Below are 15,529 nucleotides of genomic sequence, written 5' to 3' on the forward strand. Positions count from 1 at the left end.
GCTGCATGGATCAGTGCTGAGGCCATAATTATTGACAATATATCTTTCACATTGGATGAGGGAAATGAATGTATTATTGCCAGGTTTGTTAATGACAAAAATAGATGGGATGGCAAACTTTGAGGATGACAGTCTGCAGAGGAATTATAGCAGTCAAAATCTTGGCAGATGAAATACAACAGAATAATGTGAGGTCATGCACTTTGGCAGGAAACTTAAGTACTGACTATTATCTAAATAGGTAAACACTGTAGAAAGCTGCAGCATAGAGGGGTTTTGGGGTCCCTGTGCATGAAACCCAAAACGTATCAAATAAAAGCAGATAATGGGAAGTAGCAAATCGACTGTTGCTTCCCGACCAAATTTATCAACCCCTTATAGTAGCAAACACTGAAATGTATCTTTCGGATTTGAAGCTACTCCTAAAATCCAAATAGTAGGAGGAAACCTCAAGCTGAAACATCTTTACAAAGAATATAACAGGATGTGAAAACCCTGACTTTGTATGTTGTGTTCATAATGGTATTTTTAAATATTGCTTTGGTGAAATGCCTGTGCACAGCAATGCTGAAGCAAACTCGTGTAACGTTATTTTGCTTAAGGTAAAAGATGCGCTCAGGCCATTCTGGGAACATGGCCAAGGAACCAGTAGCAATGACATTAGCAGTGAACTGGAGCAGCTCTCTCTGATTAAGAAATACCACATGGTAAAGACAAGATTAATTTTAAATGAGAAAATATTTGGCAAAACAGAAAAATTAAATCAAGACAAGTCACTGGGATCCTACTAAAAAGTATTTTATTAATTTGGTCTTTTATTTGTTTTTACACCAGGTAACATACTGTAAGAAACATACATGGTTGCAATGCATCTGGCCTCATTACAAACTAAACAGAGGGATGGGTGTGTGTAAGTAACAATGTAACGATGACAATAAAAACTAGTCAAATATTGTCAGATAGTAAACCCCCCCTCCCCCCCACCCAAAAAGGTTAACTTTACTCTCTGCAAAACTGGCTGCGTATCATCTGAGCCAACACATGGATATCAGAAAAAGCTTGAACAAAAGAAACTAACAAAATATTTAATCCGTTTTGAACTTTCCTTCATATATTTAGAACATTTTAATTCTCAGAATACAAAGTTTCTACAATTAACTTCTCCCTATCTATAACGTAGTTTCTGTAATCTACATTACGATGCAAGCTCAAGAATGACTGCATTTAAAAAACAAAAAAAATTAAATATAGAAAGACTGCAAATAGCTTGAAGAGATTTCTCTTAAAATTAAAGAATTGCATGTAGCTAGGTAGCTTTTCTATTTCTTTGTTGTTGCAATAAAATCATCCAATTAAAATTACCTGTAAAAACTACATTGTTTAACTAAAATTACTGCAATCAAAAGAGTCTGCAACATCCAGCTTACATACACGTCAGTGTCTCAAAAAGTTATGTTTCACCTTTCCAGAGACTGGCACTGATTCCAGGGTTCAATCTTCCTCATGCTCCATGTATTAGCTGGTAAAACTGCATCATCCAATTGAACAATTTTTAAACAAAGGAAGAAATAATAATTTTTCCAATTCAACTTAAAAATGTTTGTCGATATCTAATTTAAACACCAACACTTCAGATTCCTAACAAAACAAATTGGCAATGTTTGGTTAATATCCAGAATGTTAAAAGTGCTGCCATGTCAGGGGATCTTGCTAGGTTTCTTACAAAACTTATCAACCTGTTGCAACATTGTGCTTAAATGGATTACTGTACATAAAACATATTACAGAGTTACACAAGACACAGAATAAATTGGAATCCTAAAATTTAGAAACCTTAATTACATCCAAGTGCAACCAAGACAGACCCTTCTTCCAAATTTACAAAAGTCATACACTTGACGTTCATTCGTAATTGATGATTTGAAGGAATATAAATAGTCAAAGCTCTTCGCACAGATGAAGAATTGCCTGAGAAACAAGTTGAAATTGGAAAAGCCACCACTAGTGCTCAAACAACCTGCAAGGTGCGTTGTACTTTTTGTTAAAAATGGGGTACGTGAAATGCAATGGAAATTAGTTACTACAAGTAAAGCATTTTTTTTAAAAAAGCCCACAGAATTGTTATTTATCAATCTGCTGCAAGAATTCTGATGACCTTCTTAGCCACAAGTATTTTTAATTACACCACCTGTTCTAAACTAAGAGCGTGTAACAAGCGAAGAGAAACAGACTAAAGAGTCAAATGAAAAATAAATGGCTTTGAGCTTCAATTTTTACAGGCACTGGATATTACCAGACTAAATGAAGGCTTCTTCTTTTCTGGTTGAAAATGCTAGGGTATCAATCACATGAACCTAAACTGGATTTGATGAATCGGTCTATAGAAAACTGGAAGAATGCTCAACTGAAGGGGCGCAGTTAAGACAGAAATCAACTACATGAATTGTGTCCCTTTAAGACCAAGTTGCGTCAAACATCAAACTAAATTTCTATCATTATCAAAACAAACAACATGTGTGTCTGGAAGCAGCCAATGACTTAGGATTACTCTGCGAGCAATTTAGATTTTGCTCAAGAAGAGAGATATCTTAAATTTTCAACTTTATATCTATTGCTTATTAACAATAGAGGGTGCTTGGGTGAAGATTGCTAGCTGCAGAAGAGAATTTTACTGAGATGCTTTCTTTAGCAATTCAGCAGTGAAGGTACAGGTAGTTTAAGCACTGGTCAGAAGATAGGAACATGTCATTCTTAATTGTTCATAGTGTTATGCTCTGTTCAGGCCTATATGCCTTCAGTATGGATGCTCTTTTCAGTTCTCACCAGTTTCCAGATGGAATGCTATACTGTTGCCACAAACCCATTTATGTTAGATGGATTAGATAGAAAAGACTGATACAAGCAGCAGGGAGATGTTACAATAACTACATTATGTTTACACTGAATTTTGTAATCCATTCCCACAACGTTAGAAATTGGGGAACAGATTTGCAGGGAGTATAAAGGCAAATACAATAGAAAAGCAATCATATAAATGAGCACGGATGTTGAATGGCCACTGTAGCCATTCATGGGACAGACTGACGAACGACTATCCATGTGGGAGATGGATGTAAAGGAATTATTGATAGAGATGATGGGGTGGGGGCGGGAGCACTTTTATTCCTCCGGATAAAAGGAGACTGAAAAGTATATAAAAGAAATCCTTAGTGGATTTAAACATTTGACCCACTAGGTATAGCAAAATCCCAGTTAGTACTTGGGAGTTAATTCCTGCATCATTTTGAATAGAATATCTCCATTTGAATAAAGTGAACAGGCTATCGTCAAACTGGCCCTCTCCACGGATACAGTATTGTTTGCTTGGACATGCCAAAAGTAACCATTTCCATCAGAAATTAAGGGGAAAGGAAAAAACTTACCATTAAAATTAAAGCAGAACTCAGTTACAACTGTAAACAAAGTTATTTTCAAGGCACAAAACTTACTGCAGCAAAATTAATACCAGTACATGGTAGATTACTTACATTTTAAATATGTTAAATGAACTTGCAGCTTAGTAGCTAATAAAGCCTTCCTCAAGCAACTTTTACAACCTATTAAAATCCTTTAGGAATGTATGCTGGTTGTGTAAAGAATAGGAGACATCTATGTTTTACATGCAACTTGGTTGAAAAACTCTCCCTCTCTCTCACACATACACACACAAAGGAGCAATTCATTTTTGCCAGCAGGGAAATCAACAAATTGGTGCAATGACCAGTTTTTGCTAAGCTGTTCTGTTTGGAAGATGATCACATTTATAACTTCTTACATGCTCTAAGCAACCAAAACACTTTTTTAAAAAAAAATGTATCCATGCCTGACATAATCATAGAGCGGAGAGTTCCGCTAACACTAGCAAAGCACTTGCTAACTCAGCTCAGGGATATTTGCACTCCTCTGAAACAAGGCATTTTTGTAAAAAATAAAATTAATTAAATAGTAAAAATTCTGCATCATTGGGGGATAAAAAGATTGGGAAAGTTGGCAATGCATTGATGGTCTTAAGTCTCTTGTAAAAAGCAGTTAAAAGCAGAAAGCTGATTTTATTGGTGCAGTCCTTCCTCTGGGGTCCTCCGCACTGAACAGTTCAAGTAACTCTGAAACAAAACAAAAAAAAACAGTAAGTTCAAAGAGCTGCAAAATTGTCTCATTACATACACATTATGCTGTGGCGTAACTGTACAGTTTCATTATTACTCCTGTAGAAGTATAATTACACAATGCAAAGGGTATGGAAATAATTGGATTCACACTTTTTGGCCCCACAGGATGAGAAATGCATCTAGCTGAGGATTTAAAGTTAATCAGAAAAAGCCTCACAGATGATCTGTGCGACAGACAAGTCAGCACAAAGTTGGCATGAACACCTTCACAATACCAAACACAGAAAATCACATATGCCTATGCATCAGTCAGTAAAACAAATCAAGATGCCACAATACCAAGTCATCTTTATTTCATTTGTGGGATGTGGACATAAAGCTGGGACAATTACAACATTTAAAAGGCACCTGGACTGGTACGTGAAATGGGTTAGAGGGATGTGGCCAAAAGCTGGCAAATAGGAGGAGATTAACTTAGGATATCTGGTCAGTATGGACAGATTGGACCAAAGGGTCTGTATCTGTGCTGTACAACTCTACGACTATGTGACCTAGTCCAGCATTTATTCTCCATCACAATTGCCCAGACAGCATTTAAAAGTCAATCACTTTGCTGTGGGTCTAGTGTCATACGTAGGCCAGATCAGGCAAGGATGGCAAATTTCCTTCACTGAAGGGCATTAGTGAACCAGATGGGTTTTTTTTAAAATGAAAATTAACACTACTTGCCATTAGGGGAATGTAAGGACTGCAGATGCTGGAGAGTAAGAGTAGAGAGTGCGGTGCTGGAAAAGCACAGCTGGTCAGGCAGCATCCGAGGAGCAGGAGAATCGATGTTTCGGGCATAAGCCCTTCATCAGGAATGAGGCTTCTGGTTCGGGGCTGAGAGATAAATGGGAGGAAGGTAGTTGAGAAAGCAATAGGCAGATGAAGGTGAGGGAGAAGATTAGATTACATTAGATTCCCTACAGTGTGGAAACAGGTCCTTCAGCCCAACAGGTCCACACTGATCCTCCAAAGAGCAACCCACCCAAACCCCTTTTCCCTCTGACTAATGCACGCAATTGACAATTTAAGCATGGCCAATTCACCTAACTTGCAGATCTTTGGACTGTGGGAGGAAACCGGAGCACCTGGAGGAAACCCACACAGCACAGGGAGAATGTGCAAATTCTACACAGTCACCCGAGGTTGGAATCGAACCTGGGACCCTGGTGCTGTGAGGCAACAGTGCTAACCACTGAGCCACCACACCGCCCACAAGGACAGAGAAGGTGATAGGTTGGAGAGGAGGGTGGAGTGGATCGATGGGAAAGGTAATAGACAGGTCAAGAGGGCAGTGCCGAGTTGGAGGCTAGGGACTGGGATAATGTGAGGGGAGGGGAAATATGGAAACTGTTGAAATCCACATTGTTCCTGTGTGGTTTCAGGGTCCCAAGGCAGAATATGAGGTGTTCCTCCTCCAGGCATTGGGTGGTAAGGGTGTGGTAAGGGTTTGGCAATGGAGGCGGCCCAGGACCTGCATGTCCTTGACAAAATGGAAGGGGGAGTTTAAGTGTTCAGCCACGGGGTGGTGGGGTTGGTTGGTGCCAGTGTCGCAGAGATGTTCTCTGAAACGATCTGCAAGTAGGTGTCTTGTCTCCCCGATCCTTTCTACCTGCAGCTCCTCTTTGAAGGAACTATGAATCTGCCAAACACCTCAGGACCTTACTATTAAGTGTATAAGTCCTGCTCTGACTTCCCTTTCCAAAATGCAGCACTTCATATTTATCTAAATTAAACTCCATCAGCTACTCCTTTGGCCCATCTGATCAAGATCCAGTTGGACTCTGAGGTAACCTTCTTCACTGTCCACTACACCTCCAATTTTGGTGGATGAAGTTTGACATGATTAGGGAATTCAAACTTCACCTGCTATGGTGGGTTTCCAATAGTGAGCAGATTTGATCTGGATAGGAGCATTTAAACCTTCTGCATAAAGTTCTGTATTAACTACTTGGCACTGCAAAAGTGATTGACTAACTAAATCAACCGAGCTGCAAAGCCAACTATTCAGGACACTGATCCTCAATGTCACCCTGACTAATCTCTCTCTACATCCACACCCACCCCAGCTTTATCACAGGGGTGAGGATACCCGTTTCTCCTGTAGCTCTGGTGAAAATTGGTTAACTTGGTTTAACAATCAAGGGATGGGCTACAAATGCTAGTTTTGTTTACGCCCCATTAAAAAATTTTTACAATAACCGCACCTTCTGAGAACAATCCAATACAAATTAACTGAGCACTGTATTGCCCTAAAATGTTTTTGGTCAACAGTCCAAATTTGCCCACAATCTTATCCCCACAAAGTCTCCTACTTTCCAAAGTTTATCAAGTTAGAAATTTTCTGCAAAACTAAAAACACTGCTTGTCTGCCCCACCTACTGGTATATTTTTTTTAGATTAGATTCCCTACAGCATGGAAACCGGCCCTTCAGCCCAACTCCACACCGACTCTCAGAGTCATTCCCATATTTACCCCTGACTAATGCACCTAACACTATGGGCAATTTAGCACGGCCAATCCACCTAACCTGCATATCTTTGGACTGACGGAGGAAAACCAGAGCAACCGGAGGAAACCCACACAGACACAGGGAGAATGTGCAAATTCCACACTGACATTTACCCGAGGCTGGAATTGAACCAGAGTCCCTGGGGCTGTGAGACAGCAGTGCTAACCACTGAAACACCGTGCCACCCCAAGCTGATCCCCATTATGATGGTAATTTAACATTCAAGGTTAAGAATGAGCACAGCAGTGCACATAGATGTACATGCAAGTAACAATGATTCAACTTCTACCAAGAGAATCAGTTTATTTTAGTGTCTGAAGGCAACGAGCAGAATTCAAATGTTAGAGCACAGAAACAGGTCAATTAGTGTACAGTCTGTGCAGTTATTTTTATTTGTTACTTGAATTTATGCTATCCAATTCATTCCCTTCCCCAACATCCTTTAAAATTTCACTTTCAAGCTATTTAATTGGTCTTTAAACATGTTTATAAATCCTACTTCAGTGGCTGTTTGTGGCACGGACTTCTAAATGTTAATTATCTCATTGAGAATTTAAAACATTTCCACCTTTGTACCATAAATTTACATCCACTTAATGTCTTGCCAACCAGTGGAAACAATCTCACTTATCACATCTTTTTGTAATCTTGATTATCTCAAATCAGGACAATATCTTTCATTTCAGTGTGAAAGTGCACTTCTAGTAAATAGTCTATGTTGTTCATTTTTAATGCATTTGTGTTCTTCCTATAATTACATGTAATATTGTAATTGCTACCAAACTATAGTCTTATACAATTTCAACATTAGCTTTTTTCTTAAATAGACTATGCTACAATATACAAAACCAAGAATTCCATCTGCCCTTTTATGATTGCCAATTTCAGTGAGATGTCTTGCAGCACATTAAAAGGCCCTCAGCTCTGCTTGTTCATTGTGAGATTCTCTAATTAAGGAGCATTAATATTTTATGATTTGGCGATGCCAGTGTTGGACTGGGATGTACAAAGTTAAAAATCACACAACACCAGATTATAGTTCCAACAGGTTTAATTGGAAGCACACTAGCTTTCAGAGCGTCGCTCCTTCCTCCACTATCACCTGATGAAGGAGCGACGCTCCGAAAGCTAGTGTGCTTCCAATTAAATCTGTTGGACTATAACCTGGTGTTGTGTGATTTTTAAATTAATATTTTAGGAATAGTACTACAAGGCTATTGCCTCATCTAATATGGTTAGAACACTTCAAAAACTATCACTTCATGATCGAGGATAGAATTTAAGGAAAATGCCTGCCATCATTTTTATTCTTTTAATTGATTACATTAATACAAAATAATCCTATTGTTTCAAGTTTCAAAAGTACAGAGATTCAAAACAAATTGTCATTCGCTGCTGACAGATTAAGCTCATATCTCAATAGCTGGAGTATGTGATGACCAGTAGAGCTCAAGGTAAAGTCAAGTTGAGGTCAACGCAAGGCAGACTTCATCAGTTTTAAAGCCAGGAACTAGTTTATAATCTCAACATGTAAGACTGAACACGCCTGGGTAAAAGAATATCAATCTGAATGTCAAGCAACAGCACAGAGACCTATCTGTTCTTGTATAGGTGAATCACTATTATTGGAACAATTGAAGGTGGCCATTCAACCCACTGAATTTAGACCAGACAGGAGGTAATCATCCAACCTAATCTCACTTCCCAACTCTTGGTCAACAGTTAGCAGGTTATGGGTCTTCAAGTGCATGTGGTCCCTGAACTCCTTCTGCATCTCCAACATCAATGCACTCTCATTATGGACTTTTCAATCAATAGGGATTCAATCAATTGACTCTATCTTGACTTTTAAAAAAAAAATACACTTCACGTAAGTCTTCCTCTGTTCCAAAGTCACTTGAAGCTCAACTCTTGTAAAGGATTCTATAGGTATATACAGGATGCTATATAGTACAATGGCTACTGCAGACTGTGATCCCCAGAACAGTTTTGTTGCAGCTCATTGGATTCAGGAATCCAATCTGTTACATACTGAAAAAAAATCCAATCGTAGAACTTTATAAAATAAGTGGTCAGTCTGGTTAGCCCCACCAAATTAGTCTAGTCTACAGCAGAACCAAGCCACTGCACAGGCACATCTCATACACTCTCAACTCAGAGTTCTGCTTAATAGTCAGAATTAACTCTCACAGACTTCCACCTTCCTTTCTGCAATTGTTTGATTGCTTAAATGTTGAGAATTAACCACTCTGAAGGAGTTACCTGGGATTAGTTGCTGAGCCCAGCAGTGTAACGGAGCTGAACTATCTGTTTGCATTATTACCCTACAGTTTTGATTAATTTATTGTTGTCACTTGTATCGAGGTACGCAGTGTTGGATTGCATGCTACAGACAGATCGTACTATACAAAGTGCATCAGGGTAGCTGGACAGAGTGCAGGATACAGAGTTACAGCAACAGAGAGTTTGCAGAGAGAGATCAGAATAAACAGTTTTCAGTGACAATAATTTAATCAACATGCGGTTTATACCATTGTTGCACAGAAATCAGCCAAACGGGCAGCATAGTGGCTCAGTGGTTAGCACTGCTGCCTCACAGCACCAGGGTCCCAGGTTTGATTCCAACCTCGGGAGTTTGCACATTCTCCCAGTGTCTGCGTGGATTTCCTCTGGTTTCCTCCCACAGTTCAAAGATGTGCAGGTCAGGTGAATTGGCCAGGCTAAATTGCCCATAGTGTTAGGTGCATTAGTCAGAGGGAGGTGGGTTTGGATGGGTTACTCTTCAGAGGGTCGGTGTGGACTGGTTGGACCGAAGGGCCTGTTTCCACACTAGGGTATCTAATCTAATCAAACCAAATCCCTGATGCTACCATCAAGGGAATGAAAGGATGAAGAAAATTGGAGCTGGAAATAAAGTTACTCAGAGAGAGAGGACCAGCTTGAACCACCGATATAAAATCAAGTGGCTTACCATCATCCTCAATTTTCTTTGCATTTCTTAGAAGAGGCCACAATCCTTCAGGTTATTCTTGATGATGACATCAGTGACTGCATCAAATACAAACTGCACGTTCTTTGTGTCGGTGGCACAGGTGAAGTGTGTGTAGATCTCCTTAGTATCCTTCCGTTTATTTAGGTCTTCGAATTTGGTCTGGATATATCCTGAAGCCGCATCATACTCGTTTACCCCTGCATTCAAAGAAAAAAAAAAATCATGATTCACATGGAAACCAGAAATAAATGGAAAAGATCAGTTAATCTGGCAAGTGCTCAAACTTTGCTCCTAACCACTTAGTCTGCTTGGTGGACACAGCCAAGTAAATTTTGACATGGCCATCAATTGAAGTTTCATTTACCACTCTGTTTCAGAAGAGGGAGAAAATAATTCATGCAGCTTCTCACTCTGGAGCAGCTGCCAACCTTAGAACCAAAGAAGTGCTATTTCCATCTACATCTTATCAATTGATTTTAGCTTGTCAAATTACATTTCAATTCTATTTTGGTAATTTAGTTTCAGGTGCACACAGTTGAAGATGTTCTCAGCACCACACACAATTCTGCTAACTCTGAGCATTTGTCGGTAACATGATGAAAGGCTCTACTTTGGTTTCTCTCGACCACAACTTGAATGCTATTGCCAGTTTTAGTTCCCAAGACAGAAGAGAGAAACATGACGCTGTACTGGCAGTATACAAGGCTGCTATAAATAAGGCTTATCCTGATCATTGTAATTCAATGATAAGGAAAACTGGAAAACTCTTGAAACTGAAATGGAGTTACTGAGAGAAGACCTTAGAGAATATGAGCAATATTATTTGACAAATTCAATTAAACAAACATGTGCTAGCCACATAAGCTAAGCTCACAAAATATCAATGTGACACAGATTGGAGGAAGAGCTACTTAACACAAGAATGATCATTTGAAATGGTCTCCCAAGTAGGAAAATGAAAGTCAAGGTCGTCGATTCACCAACAATGCAACCTGCTAAAGGAAAATTGCACGTTCTTCTCCCAGGACAACACATCAAGGTATTCATGCTCTTAGAAATTAAAGTCATATCAGAACACTCATTTGAGATAGACTAGAATTAGTAACAGAGGTTTACCAACCCTTCTCGTTTCACCAGCATTAGAAAGCCATGGGAGAAAAATGAGTTTAAGTGTTGCTACTACATTCATTGGGAATGTATCTGGTCAACGTCAGAAAACAGAAGTGCAAATGGAATGGAGTAGCACTAGGAGGCTGGTCCAAACAAATTGAGACTCAGTCATCAAAGTCAGTGGGACTAAAGATTTCATTTAACTGCACTGATCCTGCAACCCAACGTTCAGAAGATTTAAAAGAGAACAGACAGAAAAATAACAAAAAGTATATTTCCCCCAGTGTCTGCAGGGGTTTCCTCCAGGTACTCCCCAGTTTCCACAGTCCAAAGATGTGCAGGTTGGGTGGATTGGTCATGCTAAATTGCCCACAGTGTTGAGGGTGTGCAGATTAGGTGGATTAGCCATGATAAACGTAGGGTTACAGAGATGGGGTGAGTCTGGGTGAGATGTTCTTGTGGACTCGATGGGCCAAATGGCTTGCTTCCACACTGTAGGAATTCTTTGATTCCATGAAATAAGCTTACTCAGTAAACATCTCCGTACTCTGACTTGTTGCCTGTTTAGGGAGAAGTAGTGAGATAGAATCAGACAACAGAACAGATGTCTGTTATGCTGAACCTACAAAATCTTCGCTTCTGGAGCCGGTATTGATGCAATGCAAATTGACTGTGCACATGGTACAGTTGTACCGGTCTAACTGCACTGAACAGCAGCTAATCATCCTGGGTTGGGGAGAAAGCCACTCCAATCCTCAGAATTACAATTCTGAAAATGCTTGTGGGTTAAGCACTTAATTAAAAACAACCATCTCTGCCTGCTGCCTTTACATTGATTTATTTAATATTATTGCTTCCAGGTCTCGAGTCTCCAAAGCCTGAGGCAAAGTGCACACAAAGGATTAACAAAAAAAGAGTGAGCTTCCACACCATACGGGCTCAGTAAGACAAGCTGTTTCACAATTTGAGTCAAACCTTGGCAGCAAATAGAAGCTTCAAATGAGCAAGCTGAGAAATTGCCTGGATATTTGGCCAAGAAGTGGGCTTACTTTCATATTGGTAGAATTTTATGTAGAAGTTAAGCGCTTCGAATCTATAATAACAATTCTGAAAGCTATAACATTTCTGCAGGACTACATCTTTGCCTCTTGCAATACTCAGCAAAGGGGGGGGGGGGGGGAAGAAATAAAGTGTGCATCAGTGTTGCATGGTAGATGAACAAAAAACAGCTTTTCAATTCCCACAAATGACATTCAGAGAAGAGAAGGTGTTTTTTTTTTAGGAGGATGTGGGAAGAAAGGGGGAGACATGCCTAGCAACCAATAAAAGGATGACAACTGAAAAAAAACCTGGGAGCATGTAACCTTTTGTAACCCAAGTGACATTTCTGTTCAGATAAATTCCGTTAAGGTGACTATTCAGTGGTGAAGGTGGTAGAGAGGAGCTGGCAAGAATGTGGGAGACATTCTGCATGCTCTCCCATAAGGTGGTGACAATTGCAAAAGCATGGAAGCAAGTTACTACACGGTCTGTTCTTAGATGAAAACTGTGTTCTTTCTGTCCTTCCCTAAGTATTTTTCTAATTCTGCCTTTTTCATACCACTATGTAGCTGTGCTTGGAATCTAAAAACTTAACGGGGAGGCATCAGTCAGAGAATACAAAGGAAAAATTAAGACAAAACATATTCCATCTATGTACCAGTGATCAAGTGCATCACCTGATTTTAATCCGAACAAGGTCCAATGCCTGATGCATGGTGTGCTCCAATTTGGCAATAAGAAATGAATCAACCAGAAATCCTATTCTTGAACGGTATCCAGTGCTGCCAGTTGGAAAATTTTGCATAGACACCAGACAAGGTACCAGACTTCATTTTCATGCTCCAATGATCCCTAATATTACTGTTAAAAGTCACACATGGACTGGTCATGTGTGCAGTAAAGTGTATTTCAACATACTCAAGTACATTTAGAAGGGAGGGAGAGATAACTAGGAGAGAAAAAAATGTCTTTCCCTTTCTTTCAATTAGTGGAACATGGAATTTGAGAATAGTCTGAAAAAAAAACTCACGTTTCAGACTGAAAATGCCAAAGCTGCTCATGAACATTTTCCAAGCTCTCAGACTATTATTGATCTACTGATGCCTTAACACATGGTCCCAAGTGGTCAAGTTTATAAGGAACAACATGTGCAGAATTATATAGAACAGGTCGCCATTTGGCTCATCATCCCTCTTAACAGCTCTATGAAAATGTTACCCAACTTGTCCCACTCATATCTTTTCCTCCAAATCCCTAAAAAAGTTCAATTTCTGATATTTCATAAATTCCATTTTGGAAATTAATGTTGAATTTTCTCTCACTAATCTTATGAGCAGATCTTTCAGGAGCAAAGGGCTGTGCTCCATGGGGCACAGAAATACAAATATAGCCAGCTCCTTTCCAAACAAGAACATCTGGAGAGCACAAATATCACTGCCAACTGCACTTGGCAGAAGGGCCATGGTGTTAATGCAGGAACTGACAAAAAGTTATTCTCTGTTACAGAGTGAAGTGTGGGTCTCAGAATACGGTAAAATTAATGCAAGCTAGATAACACCAGATGGGAATAAGTCAGTCCCTTTCATCCAAAGTGTAAGAAGCATGACAGTGAATCGCTCGTTAACTGTAAAGTGCCAGACATACATGAAATGCAAATTTGCATCCATTGTGTATGCACAGTATCTGCCAGAAATCTGCTCACCAACTGCAGTGGGCCAAACGTCAAAAGTCTATTCGCATTTCTCAACTCTGTTACATTTTGCGTTAATACTACAAATCCTTTTATGATAGGCTAATTGCCAGATGATTGACATCATTGCAATATGATTTAAGGTCCAATAACTTAACATTTTTTCATAATGGAAGTTATTCAGAGATGATATGAAGCTGGGAAACAAACTACTGTATTGATTTTACAGTTTTTTTCAAGATCACTCAACTTACATTAGCAAAATAATTATGCCTTGGTGCACAAAAGCAAGCTGAAATTCATAATAAGCTAAAGTGCCTCTGATACAATTAATGCATATTAACTACATGTTTATAGACATTCACAAATTGACGTGTGTTTCAGGCAATAAAACACCACATGGTGACCTAAAGAGAAGAAATGGATGCTAAGAAAACGGTGAAGAGAAATTCAGGAAAGTGCTCTGGAAAGCTTAGAAAGAGAATTCCAGAGTGGTAGCTGCGTGGGAATTAACATTTTTGAGACTAATGCTAAAACAGTGCACTTACAGTGGGGAAGAAGGTGATGCTGTAGTCTATAGAATGAAGAGCACCCTGAGACTGCTGGGTTGTAGACCATACAGAGGACAGGTGGAATGAAGCTGTATTGTTACTGAAAAGCAGGGAATGTGCTAAGCAAGAAGAAACAATCAAGATCAGCAGTGAAAGGACCAGACAGAGATGAATAAGATAAAAATAACACAACACCAGGTTATAGTCCAACAGGTTCAAATTGGAAGCACACTAGCTCTCGGAGCGACGCTATCACCTGATGAAGGAGCGTCGCTCCGAAAGCTAGTGTGCTTCCAATTAAACCTGTTGGACTATAACCTGGTGTTGTGAGATTTTTAAGTTTGTACACCCCAGTCCAACACCGGCATCTGCAAATCATGAATAAGATAAGAGTATGTTATGCATTTAGCTGCATGCAGGAGTTCGGAGTGAAGACGTTTGAGAAAAAAAGATCTGTAGTGGTCAGCGTTAGAGAAATGAAGTCTCCATTGTCAAGAACATAGATGAGATCATTGGTGGTGGGGCTTAGCTGAGACAATCTAAGCTATTAAATTGTGCAACCTCTATATTATAAGCCAAGGTTCAGTTTAACCAAGTAACCAAGGGAAACAGAACTGGCTTAAGACATGGAAAGATTTTTTTTTTTAAAAATGAGCAGCCTTGGCTTATGAATATGGGTGCATCTATGCATTAATACTGACTGATCCACGACCTACTTTTCAACTTAATCATTCTTAAAATCTCCAGAGAAATCAATTATTTTAAAAAAGGGAACTTCCATGATGCTGACAGAAAGAAACTGATTGACAAAATTTCACTTTTTCAAAAGTATTATTGCAAAAAAAACTAAAATCGACATGATTCAAGCATAACTAACTGGTAAAAGGATATCTAAAATAAAAGGGTAAATTTCTCTATAAATGACCAATTTTTTTTTATATAAGTACAGAACGCTCAATACTACCTGCACAAATATGGGATTATATTCAATCTTTCAGTCTTTCCAACTGCTTCTATGTAGGACTTATCACTTCCCAACTGCTTTCACCCATTCACCAGTAGCTATAATCCAACTTCCTTCTGCAGGGTCAATACAAGGCAGACACACTCACTTGGATTGCAACAGTCCTGATGTACAGAATCTCTAAGATCTAGTTTCTCTAACTCCCTTTTACTCTAGACCTTTAAATGGTCTTGCAGGCTCTGACAACATTAAAACTTGAACTCCTTCTTCTCCCATGGTTCTTCGCCAGTCTGCAACATCTTGGCCTTCAGTTCCCAACTGAATAACACAAAGTAACATAGTCCCTGTTCTTTTCTTCTGGCTTTTCTTCAATAGCAGGACAGTTTAGAAGGCTGCCAAATAAAACATAACAATGGTATGATCAGGGAACCAAGTTTTCTTCAGTGGGTCATGGAACATAGACTTGGCCAGGTCA

General features: G+C 39.3%; 1 protein-coding gene across 1 annotated transcript in view; it reads right to left on the reverse strand.

Moving 5' to 3' along the window:
• Positions 1–782: 782 nt before the first annotated feature.
• LOC122558862 (guanine nucleotide-binding protein G(i) subunit alpha-2) overlaps positions 783–15,529 on the reverse strand; it is a 245,413-nt gene continuing 230,666 nt past the window's right edge. The window contains exons 8-9 of the mRNA XM_043707721.1: positions 9,678–9,895; positions 783–4,142 (exon numbers count right to left, since the gene is read on the reverse strand). Of these exons, the coding sequence (XP_043563656.1) occupies positions 9,705–9,895 (191 nt within the window). The 3' untranslated portion in view covers positions 783–4,142; positions 9,678–9,704. The remainder of the gene's footprint in view (positions 4,143–9,677; positions 9,896–15,529) is intronic.

Source organism: Chiloscyllium plagiosum, chromosome 18 (genome assembly GCF_004010195.1).
Source record: "Chiloscyllium plagiosum isolate BGI_BamShark_2017 chromosome 18, ASM401019v2, whole genome shotgun sequence".
Taxonomy (NCBI): Eukaryota; Metazoa; Chordata; class Chondrichthyes; order Orectolobiformes; family Hemiscylliidae; genus Chiloscyllium; species Chiloscyllium plagiosum.